The 21,187-nt window shown below is 35.9% G+C and overlaps 1 protein-coding gene across 2 annotated transcripts in view; it reads right to left on the bottom strand.

The window, feature by feature from the left end:
* KMT2E (lysine methyltransferase 2E (inactive)) overlaps window positions 1-21,187 on the bottom strand; it is an 80,145-nt gene that overhangs the window by 35,232 nt on the left and 23,726 nt on the right. For both annotated transcript variants that reach the window (XM_017874650.1, XM_017874651.1), the window contains exons 3-11: window positions 16,872-16,986; window positions 15,581-15,810; window positions 12,358-12,438; window positions 5,900-5,958; window positions 4,799-4,969; window positions 3,554-3,594; window positions 2,448-2,678; window positions 2,208-2,338; window positions 660-777 (exon numbers count right to left, since the gene is read on the bottom strand). In XM_017874650.1, the coding sequence (XP_017730139.1) occupies window positions 660-777; window positions 2,208-2,338; window positions 2,448-2,678; window positions 3,554-3,594; window positions 4,799-4,969; window positions 5,900-5,958; window positions 12,358-12,438; window positions 15,581-15,810; window positions 16,872-16,986 (1,177 nt within the window). The remainder of the gene's footprint in view (window positions 1-659; window positions 778-2,207; window positions 2,339-2,447; window positions 2,679-3,553; window positions 3,595-4,798; window positions 4,970-5,899; window positions 5,959-12,357; window positions 12,439-15,580; window positions 15,811-16,871; window positions 16,987-21,187) is intronic.

The raw sequence follows: 21,187 nt of genomic DNA, 5'->3' as shown, positions 1-21,187 counted from the left end.
ACGGGAGGATCACTTGAGCACAGGAGGTCATGGAGGCTGTAGTGAGCTGTGCTCATGACACCACACTCCAGCCTGGGAGACAGTGAGACCCTGCCTCCAAAAAAAAAAAAAGAAACTCCAATATTTCCTCTTATAAGGAACATCATCATTTCTTCAACCTGCAAAATAATTTTTAAGACTTCATAGCAGCCAGGCATGGTGGCTTACACCTGTAATCCCAGCATTTTGGGAGGCTGAGACAGGCAAATCACCTGAGGGCAGGAGTTCGAGACCAGCCTGGTCAACATGGTGAAACCCCATCTCTACTAAAAATGCAAAAAACAGCCAGGCATGGTGGTGTGCGTCTGTAATCCCACCTATTTGCAAGGCTGAGGCAGGAGAATCACTTGAGTCCGGGAGGCGGAGATTGCAGTGAGCTGAGATCATGCCATTGTATTCCAGCCTGGGCAACAAGAATGAAAGTCCATCTCAAAAAAAAAAAAAAAAAAAAAAAAGACTTCATAGCCAGTATCACATACATTTTCACAAAAATACAGACTGGGCAGTATAAAATGCAACAGTTGGAAAGTGTCTCAGGCGACCTGAGTTTTGTGCTTACTGCTCAGATTTCAACACATCCCACGCCCCCACATCTCTCCAAAAAATTTCTATAAGCTTACCTCTGCATTGGGTGTACAAGACCGCCTGATGAATCGAGCCTCATTCCCAAAAGTCCTTGCATCAACACACATTTCTAGTCCATGAAATTTAGAGTAGAATAACACAAAAGGGTATGGTCTACAAAGAAAGAAACATTATAAGCGATTACCATTTTCAGCTGAGCACGCTGGTTCACACCTATAATTCCAGCACTTTGGGAGGCCAAGGCAGGTGGACTGCTTGAGCCCAGGAGATCAAGACCAACCTGGGCAACATGGTGACACTCCATATTTACAAAAAAAAAAAAAAAAAAAAGAGGTCAGGCATGGTGGTATGTGCCTGTAGTCCCAGTTAACTGGGAGGCTGAGGTGGGAGGATCACCTGAGCCCAGGATGTCAACGCTGCAGTGAGCCATGATCATGCCACTGCACTCTAACCTGGGTGATACAGCGAGACTCTGTCTCAAAAACAAACAAACAAATAAAGGTCAACGTTTTAGTGTAATAATTTCCTGTTACTCTTCAGAGGCAAAGTGATGAAGAAATTTAAGAACACAGAGTCTAAGAAACTTCTAAAAGACACAGTCAAGCCAAGATTTGAATATAGGCAGTCTGACTACAGAATTCACTCTCATCTTATGCTAGTTTATGCTAATAAGATTTTTACCTGCCCCATAACCTCAGCTAAATCAAAGGCAATTAATCGAAGGTAGAAATTCCAATTTACAAAGAAAGATAAAAAGAGAGTGACTACTGCATTCATGGGATTAATTTGATGTCTTTAGAGTTCATATTTCCTGGTGCATGTAAAAGTATCTGTCTTATACCCTGTTTCAGATCAAATCTGCTACATAATAGGGAGAAATTGCTGTGTATTTTTCATATCTTAAGTAAATACTCAAGTTATAAACAATAAATGTTTTTGATAATTGTAGGACACAGACTAGGAATGTTCTCCTCCTATGGATATGAACATACTTCTAGACTACAGGGAAGTAACACCTATTAGAGAATCATATTAATTCTGCATACAAATTTCAAACCAAAGAAGAGGCCTCCAATACCATTCCAATACCAACAAAGTAGGTATTGAAAGTGGTGACAATAATGTAGGACCCAATCTAACACTGTCTAATAAAGAGGAAGGGGTTTCTCCTATGGTTACCATGGTCTTTCTCGGTTCTGGCTATTACCTTATGAGGAATTATCATGAGTCCCAGATGGAAAGGGTTCCTTGTAACCTCAATAAATCAGAGTTCCTGACTGATATCCTTCTATATCCAACCTATATTGCTGCTGGTTAATCTTTGAAGTAGATTGTTTTAGGATTTTCGGCAAGACAGACATGAGCAAGAGACTGAGGAATACATCTTTGCATTTTTTTATGTTGTTTTAGTTTATCATAGTTCAAAAATTATCATCAGTCACTGTTCAACCACACTACAGCTTTAAATACTGAAATGATCATGTAGGAAAAAAAAGTACACATAATCACAACATCTAGGTAAAACAGCCAAAAATTCAGTATTTACCTATAGGAAATGAACATGGGAAAATAAATGAATATACCTTTTAAAGAAATACCCATTTGCTTCAAACTGTTCTCTCAACATAAACTTCCCTCTGTATTCAATGATAAGTGCATCAGGAGGCAAATCTTTTGCAGATTTAAGAATTTTCTTATTCTTTTGTATATGGCTCTAAAATCAGAGTAAATGTTGAGATTAAATAAACTTGCTTGTTTTCAGTTTAACTAAAAATACACAATATAAAACTATTTTACAATTTTTGGACAAATGACGTATTTACCTCTACAGGAGGTTTGAAGAGCAAACTGTTAGTATTCAAATCTGATTTATTCATCTCTTTTTTGTCATTTCCATTGCCTAATCTCAGAGCTATTCTTTGTGCCTCCCTCTGAACACCCTCACTATACTGGTTGTTATTTGCTTCTTCATATCGATCCATCCATGCTTTGATCTTTGTCTCCCATCCAAAATTTGAACCATCAGATGAAGGATCAATCTCTGGAGCTGAACCCTAAAATCATAAACTGACCATTAGTATCTGGACTTACCGACTTACACACACACACACACACACACACACACACACACACACAATTAATGGCAATCTATATAAAAGAATATAATATAAACTAGAAACTGCTGTTTAATGGTTTCTTTTCCAGAAATGTGGAATAATAAATAATTATGTCTTATATCACAGGGACAAAAGATACACTGTAACATGCTCCCCACATCCTATTTAATGTGACAATTTTAGAAATCTGTTACCCTTTTCTACCTAAGCCAGAAAGCTATAGTAACAGCATACAGCTGACCTCTGTGACCCCAAACAAACTTATGTTTTGGGGTCAGACAGAGGTGGGGAGCCTTCTCTCAGCAATTTTAGCATCTAAAAAAGTGAGGACATACATTAATTAATTCAAGGTACTTTTTAGCTACCATCGATCATTCTGACTCGTTTATATTGATACAGTTGTTCTATGGTGAATTTATAGTATGACAACTGACTTGACTAACGCTCTAGAATCCCAACCATGCAAAAGAGCAAATTTTCAAGTTCCAAATATGATTCTGCATTCCTAAGTACAGTATAGTAATACTAAGCGGTCTCAGAGACATGGATTGTAGTAATAAAGGAAATTCAAATTACCCAAAATTATAAAATCAGAAATTGCTTATGTATCTCCCCCTTTTGATTAATATTTTAACAGTGTTAACTACAAAAGTAGTATATTACTCAAATTAGAACTAAGGTCCCACTCATGGTAAAGATAATAGGCAATGACGTGGCACAAAATAAAGAGAGCATTAAGATACAGACAAGCAAGCACTTAGCTCCTGAATAAATGACAGTTGATAACAACACCTTAAAATTAATGTACTTACCTTAACTCTTGATGACTTCCTAGATCCTTCACGAAATGCCTAAAATAAGCAAGGAATTTTAGTTTTCTAAAAAACTGGACATAATTAATATTTAAGAATCAATTGGTTCATTGAAACTTTTAACTGAAGTGTCATAACAAAAAATTTGGTAACCAAGAAAGCTGACACTAGGAGAATGTTTAATAAAGGCATCTACTAAAATACTTTTCTAATAAAAACAGAATACGGTTGAGAGTGGTGGCGGGCACCTGTAGTCCCAGCTACTCAGGAGACTGAGGCAGGAGGATCACTGGAGCCCAGGAGTTTGAGGCCATAGTGCACCATGATAGTCTATGAACAGCCACTGCACTCCAGCCTGGGCAACATAGCAAGGTCCTGTCTTAAAAAAAAAAAAGTATATAGACTATATAGAATATAAAAATCTGTATATAATATAATACAAAGACAAAATTTCCAAATATTCTCTGTGTTCAATATTACAACAGTGGAAAAATATTTCTGATAAAAATTGGGAAGGTATTAGAAATATAATTTTGTTGAAGTGATAAGATATGTTTTGGAAGGGAGTAAAAGAATATTACTTTAATTCTCTAAGCAACTAGCAAGTAATATTTGAGCCCATAATGGGCCTTAAGTAATATGCACTGTGGTAGACAGAGCTGTATTTATTCAATAAATATGTATTGAGAGCCGACTCATCTGCCTCATTTGAAGGATGTATTTAAGACTTAATTCCTATCCCCCTCAACCCCTGAACTCCATTTAGAGTGACTAACAAATATAAACCTACAGCTAGCAACATAGATCCAAATAAATGTGTGTAGACAATATGTTACAAGAGAGCAAGGTTTAAAAAAAAAAAAAAAAAGGAGGCAAAGAACCGTTATGTAAAACATGGCGAAGAAAAGCTAAGTGGACTATGTCAGACAGAGAAGTGAAAGGAATACAATCCTGGTAGTACAGAAAACTATGAAGGCTTTCTACTTTATTTTTGCTTCTGTATTTCAGTGACTAATCTCATCAAATGATTTCAAAGCAGTTTGCAAAGTTTCTTCTCTAATCTGCTTCAATCTTTAAAACACATTAAAATGTTCAAGTAAGTTTAATTGTTTAAAATAAAAAACTTCTGCTAGATCCTGCCACCTTTTAGCTACCATCGATTATTTTCACTCTCCTGCCTCTACTATAAAATTCAGTTCCCTATCCACTATCCTATCCACTCACCTAAAACAAGCAAAATGTACCTTTTACATTTTGAAATGTGTTGTTCTTTCTCCCCACTTTTTTTCCTTCTTTTATCATTAACTTTGGAAACTCTTGAAGCAGTTAAAGTAATTGATGTTGGAGTGTGCTGAAATGCAGTATATAATTCCACAGGAACCTCATCACCACTCTCAGTTGCACTGGTATCACCATCTTCAAAGACAAAATAAAAATTATCGCACATTTAATACTTCCATTTTAAACAATGAAATAAAACAGCATTCCACATGACAAAGTATTGTCATCTCCATCTTTCTAAATAAGCGTATTTTTTAACTTGTTCACTCACCTCACTTATACATTTACATGCAAAGCACAAATATGATTTCTTACACATTAAACTACAAAGGATCCAAAAGCCTGATAACACACTCTGGTGATGTGCCTGTGGGAAACAGGCACTCTCATGCATTGCCAGTGGAAATTTGAAATTCCCTACAGAGGGCAATTCAGCCATATCTAGCAAAATTATATATGACCCAGCTATCTCACACTAAAGATCTAGCCAAAGATAAAACAGCAAAAGTACAAAAAGACTTATGCAAGAGGGTCTTGCTGAGGATACTGTTTTTAATAACAAAATAAAACAAAGCAGAAATAATGAAAACAATCCAAATCTCCATCAAAGAGGAATAGTTGAATAAATTATGATTATTTAAAACCAGATGTACTGGTATCAACATGATTAAGATAAAATAAAAATTGTGGCATATGCTACACAGAAGTTAGAAAATTCTGTTCCTAAAAATGAAAGATGTACTATTCTACATGATAAACTAATGGATCATATCCTTCTGAAGAACAAACATATTTTACTTTTTTAAACTAACAGGTTAGCTATGTGCAGGAAAAGTATGGCTGATTTAAATTATTTATTTTCCTCTTGTTTCCATTTTATTTCCTAAAGTATGTACATACTTATTCTATAATATGTGAAAATACTTAAAATCTATACCAGAGATTGCACACTATCTGTACAATCAACATTCATCAACAAGGTATTTACATTTAACTAACAATATGCAGACCATTTATTCTCTCAGTCACACGAATTTTAATTTATTGTAGGTCCTTTTTACCTACCTGACATATTTTCCCTTTTCCGGCGTTGTAGTAGCACTGCCCTCTCTTTATCCAAATTCCTACATTAAAAATTAGCATAATTATTTATCAAATACATGAAGCAGATCTGTCTTAAATGTGATGAACTTTGTAATTTATTTAATGTTCTTCGTGAAAAAACCAACAATATAAAATATATACAATATCCCTTGCAATACAGTTTACATATGATCTAATAGTAACAGTAGATGCCAGATAGGTGACTCCATCTCATTCTGTTAAGACTTTTTTGTTTTTCCGACTGGGTCTCACCCTGTCACCCAAGCTGGAGTGCAGTGATGCAACCACGGTTTGCTGCAGACTCAACCTTCCAGGTTCAAGGGATCCTCCCACCTCAGCCTCCTGAGTAGCTGAGACTACAGGCCTGCACCACCACGCTCGGCTAATTTTTTAATTTTTTGTAGAAATGGGTTGCCCAGGCTGGTGTTGAATTCCTAGATCAAGTGATCCTCCCACCCCTGCCTCCCAAAGTGCTGGGATTACAGGTGTGAGCCACAGTGAATGGCCAAGAAAATAATTTACTTAGGAAACTAGTATTTTTTTCAAACCAAACATTTAAAGCAAAATGTCTGAAAAAAAACCAAACCCATAACGTTAACAATGTAATTAAAATCACAAATTAAATTTCTTAAAGCAAATGTATGACACTGAATTACATTGCCTGTAATTATTTTCACTTTTGAAATAAATACTGAACTTTTTTTTTTTTTTTTAAGATGGCGTTTCGCTCTTGTTGACTAGGCTGGAGTGCAATGGCACAATCTCGGCTCACTGCAACCTCCGCCTCCTGGTTCAAGCGATTCCCTGCTTCAGCCTCCCAAGTAGCTGGGATTCCAGGCATGCGCTACCACACCCGGCTAATTTTGTATTTATAGTAGAGACGGGGTTTCTCCACATTGGTCAGGCTGGTCTCAAACTCCTGGCCTCAGGTGATCTGCCCACCTCGGCCTCCCAAAGTGCTGGGATTACAGGCATAAGCATTTAACAATTAAGTGAAATACTTTATTACCCATTCCCTACCTCTACCCATAAACTACATCATCCATAGTAATTCTTTTACATTTCCCCCCCAACTCAACTTTTTCATTATATATAGTTTAGAGGTCAGATAACAGATAATCCTCAGGTGGGAAAATAAGAGTTCTAGATTATTAGGATTTCTACAGACTTGTCTTAATGTCTACCAGGAAATATACCTATTCTAGCATCACAGATATAGAATAATAAACATCTCAACTAACTGCCCTCCTAAGTATTTTTGGGTTTTTGTTTGTTTGTTTTGTTTTTTGAGACAGAGTCTTGTTCTGTCACCCAGGCTGCCAGGCTGGAGTTCAGTGGCGGGATCTTGCCAAGCTCCAACTCCCAGGTTCACGCCACTCGGCCGCCTAAGCCTCCCGAGTAGCTGGGACTACAGGCGCCCGTTATCACACCCGGCTAATTTTTGTTTTTATATTTTTTAGTAGAGACAGGGTTTCACCGTGTTAGCCAGGACGGTCTCAATCTTCTGACCTCGTGATCCACCTCCCTGGGCCTCCCAAAGTGCTGGGATTACAGGCGTGAGCCACCACACCCGGCCTCCTAATGGTAGTAAGTTTTTAACCAACTTTTACTGAATTCATCATCAGATATTTAACCCCATCAAAAATTATCTGCCAAAAGACTACTATCATAAAGTGAAACAAAACAACAGAGATACCTCACTTAAAGTAAGAGGAATGCACACCATAACTATGCTGAAATTACCATTTCTTACCTAAATTAAACTGGCAAAAATGCAAGTCTGTCAAATACTCTGTTGTGAGGCTTGGGAAAGCAGGCATGCTTACCCATTACTGTCTGGAATTCAAAACTGCAGGCCGGGCGTGGTGGCTCACGCCTGTAATCTCAGCACTTTGGGAGGCCGAGGCAGGCAGATCAAGAGGTCAGGAGATCGAGATCATCCTGGCTAAGATGGTGAAACCCTGACTCTACTAAAAAAAATATATATATACACACACACATACACACACACACACACACACACACACACACACAAATTAGTGGGGTGTGGTGATGCATGCCTGTAGTTCCAGCTACTCAGCAGGTAGAGGCACGACAGCGGCTTGAACCCAGGAGGGGGAGGTTGCAGTGAGCTGAGATCGCACCACTGCACTCCAGCCTGGTGACACAGCAAGACTCGGTCTCAAATAAATAAATAAATAGATAAATAGACAAATAAATAAATAAATAAATAAAAACTGCACAGCTCCTACTGGAAGGAAATTTGACAATCTAACAAAATTTTATACATACGTTTGTCACTATACTGAACAATCTCACTTATATCTACAATAACAAAACACCCGAAACAACTCTAATGTCCACACAAAGGCAACTAGTTGAATAGAGTACAAAAAAGAAAATATAGTACGTTGAAGCTATATCAGTCCATGTCTACATGCTACTGTGATCTTCAGCATATATTTTTAAGAGAAAAGAAATGTGGTGAAGACTCTATAATATGCTACTGCTTATCTAAATAAGGAGGGAAATACCAATATATAGATACATATCTACATATCATAAGCAAGCAGGGATGAGTTAGACTTAACTTGCTTTACATATTTGTCTACCTTGCTTTACGTATTTGACTTTAGAAAGATAGAATACTTTGCTTTACATATTTGACTTCTGGTCTAACTTGCTTCATATTTGAGTTTAGAATGATAGAATACTTCTTACATAATTATAAAGTATATAATTATAAAGGTAAATAAAATGTAAAAAACAATTCTGTTTTTGAGACAGGGTCTCCCTCTGTTGCCCAGGCTGGAGTGCAGTGGCACAATCAACTCACTGCAGCCTCAACCTCCCGGGCTCAAGCAATCCTCCTACCTCAGCCTCACAAAGAGCTGGGACCACAGACATATACCATCACACCCGGGTAATTTTTTTTTTTTTTTTGAAACAGAATCTTGCTCTGTCGCAAAGGTGGAGTGCAGCCATGTGATCTCAGCTCACTGCAACCTCTGCCTCCCAGGTTCAAGCAATTCTCATGCCTCAGCCTCCTGAGTAGCTGGGATTACAAGCACCTGCACCATGCCTGGTTAAATTTTGTATTTTTTTTTTTGTAGCAACAGTGTCTTGCCATGTTGCCTAGGCTGGTCTCAAACTCCTGACCTCAAGTGACCCACCCGTCTCAGCCTCCAAAAGTGCTAGGATTATAGGTGTGAGCCACTGCACCCAACCAACAATTCTTAAAAAACAAAAATTACTGATTACTCCTACATTTCTGGTAGGAATGTAAAATGGAATAGCCATTATGGAAAACAGTCAGACAATACCTTAAATACCTAAACATGCAACTATCATATAACCAAGCTGCTACTCTCTTGGGCATTTAACCCAATGAATGACTTCATTTATGTAACATTCTTGAAATGACAAAATTATAGAAATCGATTACAGAATAACAGTTGGCAAAGTTGAGGCGTAGAAGCTGGGTATGACTATAAAGGGCAGCATGACTCCTGACAGTGACAGAAATGTTCTATAAAGTGACTGCATTGATGCCAATATCCTAGTTGTGATATTGTATTAATAGTTATGCAAGATGTTAACACTGGGGCAAAACAGGTACAAGCTATCTAGGCTCACTCTACATTATTTCACAACTGCATGTGAATCTACAACTCAGAACATTTAATTTTTTAAAAACCAATAAAATTAATAACCTAAACAACATAAGTTGTGTATCCAGTTGGTGTTATAAACACAAAATTATTTCAAGAGACTTAAAACAATATTGACTATAAAACCCTCGTATACTATGCCCTATGGGGGGGAAGTACTAAACTGTTTTACACAATCATATTGTTGGTGCTAGTGTTAGTGGTGGTGTTACTCCAAGACTATTCTATTCTTGTGTAGGATTAAACAGTTAACCAATTGTGAGATATTCTAATTACATTATTCTCTGTATTGTTGACAACTAGGATAAACATGAAACAGCTACATAAAACTTGTATTCCTAAATTTCAATCGCAATTATCAGTATAAACTCATGTATTCTATCTTAAAGAAACAGATGAAACATACTACCTAGCTATGTCTACTAAAAAGACTAGGAACAGTGACCAATCTAGTAGGAAAGGGCATGACTAGCTCTCCAATCCTGGTCTTGTAAGCTAACTATGAATTTGGGGCACAGAAGTGCAGGATAAGCCTGAGACATCTTGCAACACCAGATAACTTCTTTGCCATCAAGTACCACTAGGGTATTGTTTAAAGGACTTGATAACCAGCTTGAAGAGGTTCCTACTGACCAGAAATGGAATGAAATTTAAGCATCAATAAGGGTAATAACTGCAATAGACTGACATCCAGTATGGTTTAAATCCATGAGTTTATAATGACACTTAATTTTTCATTATTCTGAAAACGAGTAAATAAAGGCTAAGACTCAACAAGCATTTATCCTGCCTTTCCTCAATACGTTAAGAGAACTGAATAGTTAATATAGAGACGTGGCCGGCCAAGGTGGCTGTCGCCTGTAATCCCAACACTTTGGGAGGCCAAGGTGGGAGGATCGCTTGAGCCCAGGAGTTCTAGACCAGCCTGGACAACATGGTGAAACTCTGTATCTAAAAAAAAAATACAAAAAACTAGTCAGGCATGGTGGCGATGCCTGTAGTCCCGGTTACTTGGCAGGCTGAGGTGGAAGGATGGGAGAATCACCTGAGCCCAGGAGGCTGAGGCTGCAGTGAGCTGTGGTCACACCACTGAGTGTAGCCTGTTTGACAAAGTGAGATCCTGTCTTACAAAAAAAAAAAGACAGAGAAGCCTGTTCCTATAAAAATATTCCAGCTGGTAAGTAATGAAAAACAGAAGTAATATATCACTAATTTGCAACCCCAAATAAATTAGTGGACCTAAGGACTATCACTGGCTCCCAACATAAGACAACCAGAAATCAGGTTCCATCTGGTAAGACAACACAGTCTAACTATGAAAATAGTCTTATATATAAAAAAAGAAATTGAACGTAAATCTGATCAAGCTATAAACACCTTCTTACAGAATAGGTCAGGGAAACTTGGGAAATCATGAGAAAACAACTGGCAAAACTCATCAGGACAAAAAGCTGAGTTCCCTAAACATGCACACTGTAATGGGGACCAGGGGTAGTAGGGAGGGAGGAGTAGGTTTAGAGACTTGAGAAATGAATATCAACCAATAAATATCATAACAATGGCTGGATGAGCCAGAGATTTTGTTCCATGTATAATAATGGCTTTGCGGTTGTTTTTTTGAAACAGGCTCTCACTCTGTCACCCAAGCTGGGGCACAGTGGAATGATCATGCCTCACTGCAGCCTCACAGGCTCAGGACATCCCCCTACCTCAGCCTCCCAAGAGGCTAGGACTACAGGTGAGTGACACCACGCCTGGCTCATCTTTTGTATTTTTAGTAGAGATGGGGTTTCACCATGATGCCAAGCTGGTGTCGAACTCCTGGGCTCTTGTGATCCATCTACCTTGGCCTCCCAAAGTGCTGGGATTACAGGCCTCAGCCACCTCGCCCAGCCTGCTTGTAATTATTTTTGTAAAAAGAATTCTTTGACAGACATATTCTGAAATATATATACACACAAATACATATATACTGTAATATACATGGATGAAATAATATATCTGGGATTTGCCTTAAAACAACACGTAAAGGGAGAAGAAACACATGGCAGTATACATGGGACAAGAATGTCGATAATTACTGAGGTAGGGTGGTGGAAATGTAGGTTCATTATATGTTATTTTACTTTTACATAAGTTTGAAATGTCCATAACAAAAAGATTTTAAAAAACAAAAAAGAAACGTGGAAAAAACATATTACAAACAGGAAGAATGACAGATCTACCAAATTCTTTAAGGGAGTATTAATCTAGTAACTCTTTAACATAGTGCATTCCAGTTAAAAAAGATGCCATCAGGTAGAAGATGCACTATTATTTTATGCATCATTAATAAAGTAAAAACCCTATGAACTATGACACATTATTGATAGAAAGATATTTTCCTGATTTTAGAGTTGTCAGAATACAAAATAATAGTAAGAATACACATAAAATGGAAAAGTGTATGTTAGAATCGATAAAATACAGTGATCCATTAGTCCTTTTTTTTTGAAAAAAGAGACTGGGTTTTGCTCTGTCACCCAGGCTGGAGTGCAGTGGCACAATCAAAGCTCACTGTAGCCTCAAACTCCTGTGCTCAAGCAATCCTCCTGCCTCAGCCTCCCAAGTAGTTGGCACTACAGACATGAGCCACCATGCCCGGCTGTGATTCATTAATTCTTTAACTCGAATTCATAAAGGAGTTTCTGTTAACTAGTATTACCTCAGTAAAATTACTGGCAATGTTACGAGATATATGCAACTTACCTAGGCTGACAACGTTCACATAGATATGTATCAGGAATATGCTGCCTATCAATCCCCATGCAGTCAATATGTTGCCAAACGCTTAAAAAAAAAAAAAAAGCAGAACATATGTAATATTACTTAAGTCATCCTTAAATTAAGATTTGATATTCCATTTAACTATCATTTAATAACCACCTACTTTGAGCTTAGCACTCCTAAAAGGTACTCTGAGAAATTCATAGAAATGTGTCTTCAAGGAGATAAAATTTGAGATGCAAAAGCAAGAGGACAAATATAGGATACATAAATTTTAAAGCAAATACAATTTTAAATATAAAATGTATAATTTATTCTACAAATATTATTAGAAATCACAACGTAGAGATGGCCACACTACTTGTAATTAATGAGAAAAGCACCTTGGAGAATAATGAACTTGACTCGAACCTCATTTGGGAAATAGTAAGCTATCAGTGTAGCAATGTTTATCAAATATCATTTATCAGATATGAAGAGAAGGTGGCCACAAGGCACTTAACATATATGAAGAGAAATACTCATTTTGAGAAAAAGAAGGAGGTTAAAATTGGATTAGTGAAGTACAGTCAGATTATTTAGGACTTGGAATGTACAGACGTGTGTAGATTTCCTGTCAACAGGTAACAATTAGAGGTGCTTTGGTGGCATGTAGTATTAATTCAAAGAAGTTAAGAAACTGCAAGCAGAAAGACCAACTAAAGAGATGTTTCCAACATTCCACACTTGAGTTAAAGGAGGGCAGAACCAGAATTAACGCCAGAGAAAAATAAGTTAAAGAATATAAGAGACATTCTATGAAGATAGAGATTAAACCTAATTACTTTTAATGGAATACACGGACCAGTTTGAGGCAAATTTCTTAATTTGTTATTATTGTATTTTATTGCCAAGACTAATTTCTCTAAAGTTGATACGCCTGACTCCAAAAATAGTCTTAGTTATTCTTTACATAACAATAAACTACTTCTAATATATAACTACAGTAGCTTCCCCTTATCCATGGTTTGCTTTTCGTGGTTTCATTTACCTGTGTTCAACCACAGTCTGAAAATACTAAGATATTTTCAGGAAGAGGGAGAGAGGCGGGCAGAAGGAAAGAGAGAAAAGGAGAGAGACAAAGTCCACATTTACTTCTATTACAGTATGCTGTTATAATTGTTGTTAATCTCTTACTGTATCTACTTTATAAATTAAACTTTATAAATTAAACTTTATCATAGGTATTTATGTACAGAAAAAAACAGTACTGTAGGGTTCAGTACACTCTGCAGTTTCAGGCATCTACTGCGGGTCTTGGAACATACACCCCAGGGGAAAGGAGGGACTACTGTACCAAACTAACGGCTATTGTGTTGTTCTTTACTTTTCAACTGAGAATGTTTGGGCAAGAACTGACAGAATGTGAAATAGATATCAAAGTGGAAAAAAGATGTGAAAAAGAAAAGTAGCGCAAATGACAAGGGTTAAAATAACAAATTAAATTAAATTTGTGGGGCAAATAATGATGTCATGCAGACAACAGAAGAAACAAAGCTAGAATACGAATAAATAATCAGAGCTATGGATGTCAGACTTCAAAGAGATGAGTATAAGTAGTAGGAACATGTAAAAACAATGAGGCAATGTAAAGTAAGAATAGAGCCTTCCAGGAGACTACAGGCTGAGCAACAGAAAAACAGAATAACAAATATTAGATTCACAACAAAAAGTACTATCTGAGAAGTAAATAACTTGAATAATCCAAAACTGTGAACTGGTCCTTCAATAATTTGTAGATGGATATAAAACTCCTAAGGACATTTTACTATTTTCTAATAGAGATAACTGTATATTATATATAGACCATCGCAGTTAAAAAAAAAAACACTGCTAAGGTCTTTTATTAAAATAAAAATTATACACCAAATGGTATGTAATTTATCACATTAGACAAGATGAGCCAAGAGAAAGCTTTTTTATGTGATTGGCTACAATATGATTTGACATTTTCTACTATGAGGAAAGCAAAGTGTCACTGAAGTTATTTTTAGTTAATTTACCTCCTAAATAAATTTACTGAAGTCATTATTCATGGTAGAATGTGTTACAGGTAATGAAAATTTATTTTTACATTTGGAAAGATATTACAATATGTTTTTATTATTAAGATAAACTCAAAGTGTTAATATTAAAAGTTTCCATAAAATATCAAATTTTACATTCCACTTAATATTTGAATTTCTCATTTTTTGGCAAGAGTAAACAAACTTTTTGAAACATAATGCTAACTGCATGTTTGTATCAATAATATTCAACTCCTAATCACCTAATCTAATAGATGGGGATAATATTACAAATAATGCAAAGTAATACTTGGCTTTAGGGTCCATTTTTATACTTACATTCAAATATGGGTATATGACATACTAAATCACATCAAATAATTAAGCAACACCATAATGACCAGACCCAGGAAATTCTGTAAAGCTCCCAAACTTTCTTGCCCTCTACAATGCACTGCTTAAGTACTCTCTGCTTCCCACCCTATGCAGGGGATAAACTCAGTAACTTTCAGGCTGAAATCCTACTGTTCCCTCTTCATCCTCCCCAAATCCTTCCCCCGCATTAAAAAAAAAAAAAAAAAAAAGGAAAAAAAAAATGAAACAAAACCCCACTTTCTGTCCCAATCACACCTTCTCTAGGGGAGGAGGCCTTTCTTGGTGGCTGAACCAGGGTTAGGGGAGGGGAGACTGGTTCTGGTTCAAGGAGACTCCAGAGTGCTGCAAGGTTCAAGTCAAAAGGAGGTGAAAGAGTCAGGTCAAACAAACAACAATCAAAATGTTTACTTTCCCCAAAACTGGAAAATCACAGTTGACTAAGCACAAATTATTCCAAAGGAAATACAAATGACTAAATTCTCTCATTTCTATCTTGTCTACTGCTATATTTATGTACTTGTACTACTACTGAACTAAGTGAAAAGAAAAATGTGATCCTACATGAATAAAGTTCAGAACTGACTGTTACTCAGTTAACAACAGGGATTTCTAGTAAACTCTTTTTTCACATAGGAAGCTTTTTCTAGGACTGCATCAATAGTAGAAGTCCCACTTAAAATATGTATTCATTAATTCCCTTGAAAGTGATTTTAGTTATCTTTTCCAACATTACCAAAGGTTATCAGTATTCAAGAAAAATAAAATAATGGTGTAAAATATTTTACCTGCATTTGTCACAACAGATCATGTATCCATCATCATGTGTAAAACCACATATGCACCTGGTTACATCAGTACCATAACTTCCATCCTCAGATGTGCTGATTGTAGTAGCACTGGAAGTTTCATCAAAATTAGGAGTGGTAAATATGCCTACTTCGTTTTTGCTAATAAGGACTGATGGAGGAGGGGAAGCCGGAGGTGTTGGAGGAGGACGAGCACCATAATTATGGTCCTGAATAATTAAACACAAATATAGCACAATATTATTTAATTTCAACAATTATATGAACCAAGCAACTTAAATAAATAAAATTCAACCCTTAATTTCAATACTCAAAGAGATATGAGATTGGCTCATTCCTTCCTTAATACCATTTAAAAAATGACTTGGTGAAGCCAGATATTAAACCACAGTAGTAAGTGAATATACCTACTATCTACAAACTGGGAGTGGTCACATTCACATCCAAATTTCATTCCCTCCCTACCAAATCATAAGATATCTTCACAGTCCTATGGTCACATACATAGCTCCACCTCCAAGATGAAAGAAGGTATTAAGATGTGAGAATAGAAGTGTTAAAAAAAAAAAAAACAGAAAAACACACATCTCAGAAATATGGAGCCTAAAGAATAAAAAAACAAGACATACTTATTACTATAAAGAATACAGGTTTTTTTAATTTAGTAATTTTTATTCTGGTCCAAGTAGTAAACATGTCTCATAATTCTACCTCCATAGTATCACAAATGTGTTATTATGTAATTACGTTTGAATCTAAATGCTGCCTCTTACTAGATATGCAGCATTTAATAAATTAGATGGACTTTCATTTTCTCACCTATGAAATAAAAGGTGAAAACTACATCTCATGAAGTTGTTTTAATGATTAAATAATATATGTCTGACACATAACAAGTGCTCAATAAATGATAACTATAAAATTTACGATATAATTCAAAAACTAAAAATTAAAAAATTAAAACAAAATTAATTACTATATAATTCAAAACCAATAGTAGATAGTACAACACAACCTTATCTATATTCTCTTAGGAAGTAAAGAAATATCAAACTATTAACAGTATAAACTGCAAAATAATAAGAGAAGCTCTTCACTTTTATAGAACTTCAATCCCTTAATGGTTAATGAAAACTTAAACACCTAATTATTTTGATAGTATGAAACAACCATGCTTTTTAAACACGCCGTTTTAAGCACATTATCACACGCATCTACTTTCAATATCTAAATTTAAAAATGTTTCTTCAAAGAAATGTTTAACACTTACCGCATAGGGCAAACCAATGTAACTGTGTGAATGATGTGAGCTGCTGGTATATAACTGGTGGGGATAACTGTTGGATTTCTCAACTACCACAGGGCTAGCTTCTACGGATTCTGGTCTGGGGGGAAAAAGTTGCATCAAAGAGAATTCCATTCATTTTTTTCTCTTAATCAATTAAAATGATAAAGTACTTATAGTAAAATATTGGCTATACATATACAATACCTACTTATAGCAGGTGGATGCACTATAGATAAGATATATCCCATCTAGATTATGTGTCATAAGCAAACTTCTGTTTAATTAAGTAAATGTCCCCCTCCAAGTTCAAATATACTTTCCCTCTCTCTCATTAAAAAAAATTACTAGAGGCCAAATATTATTTAATAAACCCTACGGCACTGAGAAAACTAAGCAAAGGGGTGCAAAGAAGTGGTAGAAATAATTTAAGCAAGACTAAAACACACAGAATCTATATAGACCTCAAGTAGAACTGAAGTATGCATTTCAGTGTTCCAAAATATATGCATGTGTTGAGTGTGACCAGATATTAACATAATAGTGTCTTGGAAATGTCAGTAAACTTAAGGAATAGGAAGTTTCACAATACACCAGGATTATATGCCTGAAAAAAACATAAATAGCCACCTGTAAGATGAGCAATTCTGGTCTTAGATGATGGAGACTGACCAACTACTGATATAACATTTGCCCACTGTTGCTGACTTACAAGCTCCCTGGCCTCGCATTTTACATACATCACTTTCCCAACTTCTTTACTTTTACCAATCTTCCTGAGCTCTATTTGGTTAATTCCTATTGATCAACGAGGTTGTGAACCTACATCTGAGGTCAGTTCACACTAAAATTAATCTCTCCCTTGCAAATACTCAATAACATGATTTGTTTCTGTGCCTTTGTTTTACAAAACTATAACATCACTTGAAAAATTTTTCATGACAATCTTTATCCTACCTCCTATTCAAAACTTTCCATTAGAACTTAGTACTATTTGCACTATTATTTAATTTAAGAATTTGTAGTGGTTATATTCTGATTCGTCATGAGACTAGTGGCATAAAAAACATTTTTTACAGTCCACTGCTTCTTAATATACTGTCATCCCTTCACGAAGTCTCAATTTAGCTCTCAGTGGCTGCTGTTGTAAGCACTGTGGGCCAGAATTAGCAAAAAGAGGCGATACAAACTGAGGTTATCAAATGGTTCTAAAGGAGATTGCAAAGAGTCTCCAATATGTTCTGAATACAGTCATGCTTTGCTTAATGTTGGAGATACATTCTGAGAAATACACCATTAGGTGATTTCACTGTTGTGTGAACATGACAAGAGTGTACCTTACAGAAACCTAGATGGTATAGCCTACTACATACCTAGGCTAAATGGCATAGCTATTGCTCCTAGGCTACAAACCTATACAGCATGTTATGCACTGAATATTGTAAGTAATTGTAACACAATGCTAAGTTTTCTGTATCTAAACATATCTAAACAGAAAATAAGGGCTGGGTGTGGTGGCTCAGCCAACAATCTCGACACTTTGGGAGTCTGAGACAGGAGGGTCACTTAAAGCCTGGAGTTCCAGAATAGCTTGGGCAAGATAGCAAGATTTTCTCTACAGAAATTAAAAATTAAAAAAAAAAAAACTAGCCAAGCATGTTGGCACACGTCTGTAGTCCTAGCTACTTAGGAGGTTGAGGTGGGAGAACTGTTTGGGCCTAGAAGTTTGAGGTTACAGTGAGCTATGATCATGTCACTGCACTCTAGCCTGGGCAACAGAATGAGACTCTGTCTCTAAAAAAAGAAAAAAACATGTACAGTAAAAAGACAATATAAAAGATAGAAAATGGTACACGTGTAGAGGGCACCTCCAATATAATCTTACGGGACCACCATTGTATTATGTGGTCTGGTGTTGACCGAAACGTTGCTATGTGTGCATGACTGTACTTTGAAAACCAATATTCACCTGTAATCTCGGCACTTTGGGAGGCTGAGGCAGGTGGATCATGAGGTCAGGAGTTCGAGACCAGCCTGGCCAAGATGGTGAAACCCCATCTCTACTAAAAATACAATAAGTAGCCAGGGGCGATGGCAGGCACCCGTAATCCCAGCTACTTGGGAGGCTGAGGCAGGAGAATCGCTTGAACCCAGGCGGCAGAAGTTGCAGTGAGCTGAGAACGCACTACTGCACTCCAGCCTGGGGGACAGAGTTGAGACTCTGTCACACACACACACAAAAAAAGAAAATAAAAGAAAATCAATATTCAGCTAAAGTCTATGCTGTTACATTAAGAATTCACTTATTCATTATTTTAAAAGAAATGTTTCTTAATTTCAAAATTAATAAATGCTCATTGTAGAAAATCTAAATATAGCAGTAATAAGGAAGTGAAAGCCCATGTCTCCACCCAACTCCCAAACATTCCCATGTTAATACTGCCATGTATCTTTCTCTATAAACTTTTCTATGCATCATTATATCTACACAATTTTGCTTTATAAAATCCAAAATATACTCTATGTATTCGTGATTTACTTTTTCCATCTTTAAATATCAACATATATACTTAATTCTTGGTAATAATTGCTTATTTCATTATAGGAATATAAATTTAACAATTTCCCCTACTGGTAGATAATGACATTACTTCTATTTTTCACTATTAAAAGTATTACTGCAAACGTACACCCATTTATCTTTTCTTCATAAATGACAGTATTTCTATAACATGAATTCCTGGAGGTACAATTGCTGAACAAAAGGGCAAATGTCCATAAAACTGACAGATACTACCAAACTGCCGTTGATTACAACAGTGACACTTTCTAAACTCTTTAAAAATTACATAGAAAGAAGAAGTGAAGTTTTAGCAACGATTTACAATACTATTATTAAAGCAACATGCAGGAACTGTGGCCAGAGCACAAAGATTCACTCTTAAAACTTTAGATCAAACTCTGCAAAATGTGTTACTAAAAGGTGTGAGCAAAACTTGGATATTTTGGAGTAGCGGCCATAACTTTTGCAGTTCGAGGTTCAACAGCAAAACTAGCATGAATTTCTTTTTCCTTCTTCCCAAATGTAAGGACAGAAGTGTTACATTTCTAAGTGTTATATATACTTCATAATTATTTATAGAAGTGTTTATATAATTATGTATCAAAACATAATCCATGATGCAGTGTTCATCCTATAGAAAAATGAGATTTCACATACATAATTTTGATATCATAGTTAGAGAGTGAAGAGCGTATATAGTGGTTTATACTCATTAATATACTGCTTTGTATGTTCTTTTTTTTTAACCTGTCAGCAGAAAGTATGTATATGTTCTAAAATCACTGAATCCAAAAAAGATTTTCTCTTTATCCATGGGAAATTTCCCAAAAGATATTCATTGCATACTCCAAGAATTCAAAATGTTCAAAATTTTCAAAATGGTCAAAATAAACTGCAATTACTTTTGCACCAACCTAGTAGCAGGTAATGAAATTATTCCCAATATATAAGCAACAAGGTATGGTCAAAACCACCATAATTTGTAGATGAAGTCACCTTTCAAAACTCTGAATTCTGTTTCCAACAAGTAGAATAACCGAAATGCATAAAAGGGGATTCTAATATGCAACTCAGCTCTGTAACTAAAATGGTAAGTATATTCTCTTGTTAATACATAAGCCAATACTTAGGTGCTGATTGCTTCTTTTAGAAATTCCCCAACAGCTAAAAAATGCAGAAGGAATAAATAAATTAGAAAAATAACTACACTGCAACCCTTAAGAAGTTATGTATCTAGGCAACAAATAACCATGGATGATGAAACTCTTAGGTAAAAGGTTGATAGGTAGACAAGATGACAATACCTGAATCTGTTGATCATTATTATTATCATTAGGAGTTAGACAACCAAGCTTTATTTGCCTCTCCTAATGCTATGTGATAGGAAGTACACCATCCCACCTACAAAATATCATACTGAAAAGAAAAAGAGAAAAGGAAAAGAACAGAACTTGAAGCTAATTATATCTCTAAATCCAAATACCAGTTTATCAGAAATATGGGGGAAGTTGAATATTACATGACACCAGAAGGAGGCAATCAGCCAACTCCAGAATGTTAAAACTTCTATAGGCCAAAATTTCCAGTTTCTTCACCAAGTCTACAGCATAAAGGAAAACAAATTTTAAAAGAGGGGGGTTGTTATAGATGAAGACAGATTCAAGAGACATTTCAAGCAAATGCAGTGTGTGAATTTTGTTTGGATCCCAATTTGAACACATTACAAAAAGTTGTTGTT

This window comes from Rhinopithecus bieti, unplaced genomic scaffold (assembly GCF_001698545.2).
Source record: "Rhinopithecus bieti isolate Rb0 unplaced genomic scaffold, ASM169854v2 scaffold_7414, whole genome shotgun sequence".
Taxonomy (NCBI): Eukaryota; Metazoa; Chordata; class Mammalia; order Primates; family Cercopithecidae; genus Rhinopithecus; species Rhinopithecus bieti.
This window is presented reverse-complemented; position numbering and strand designations above follow the sequence as displayed.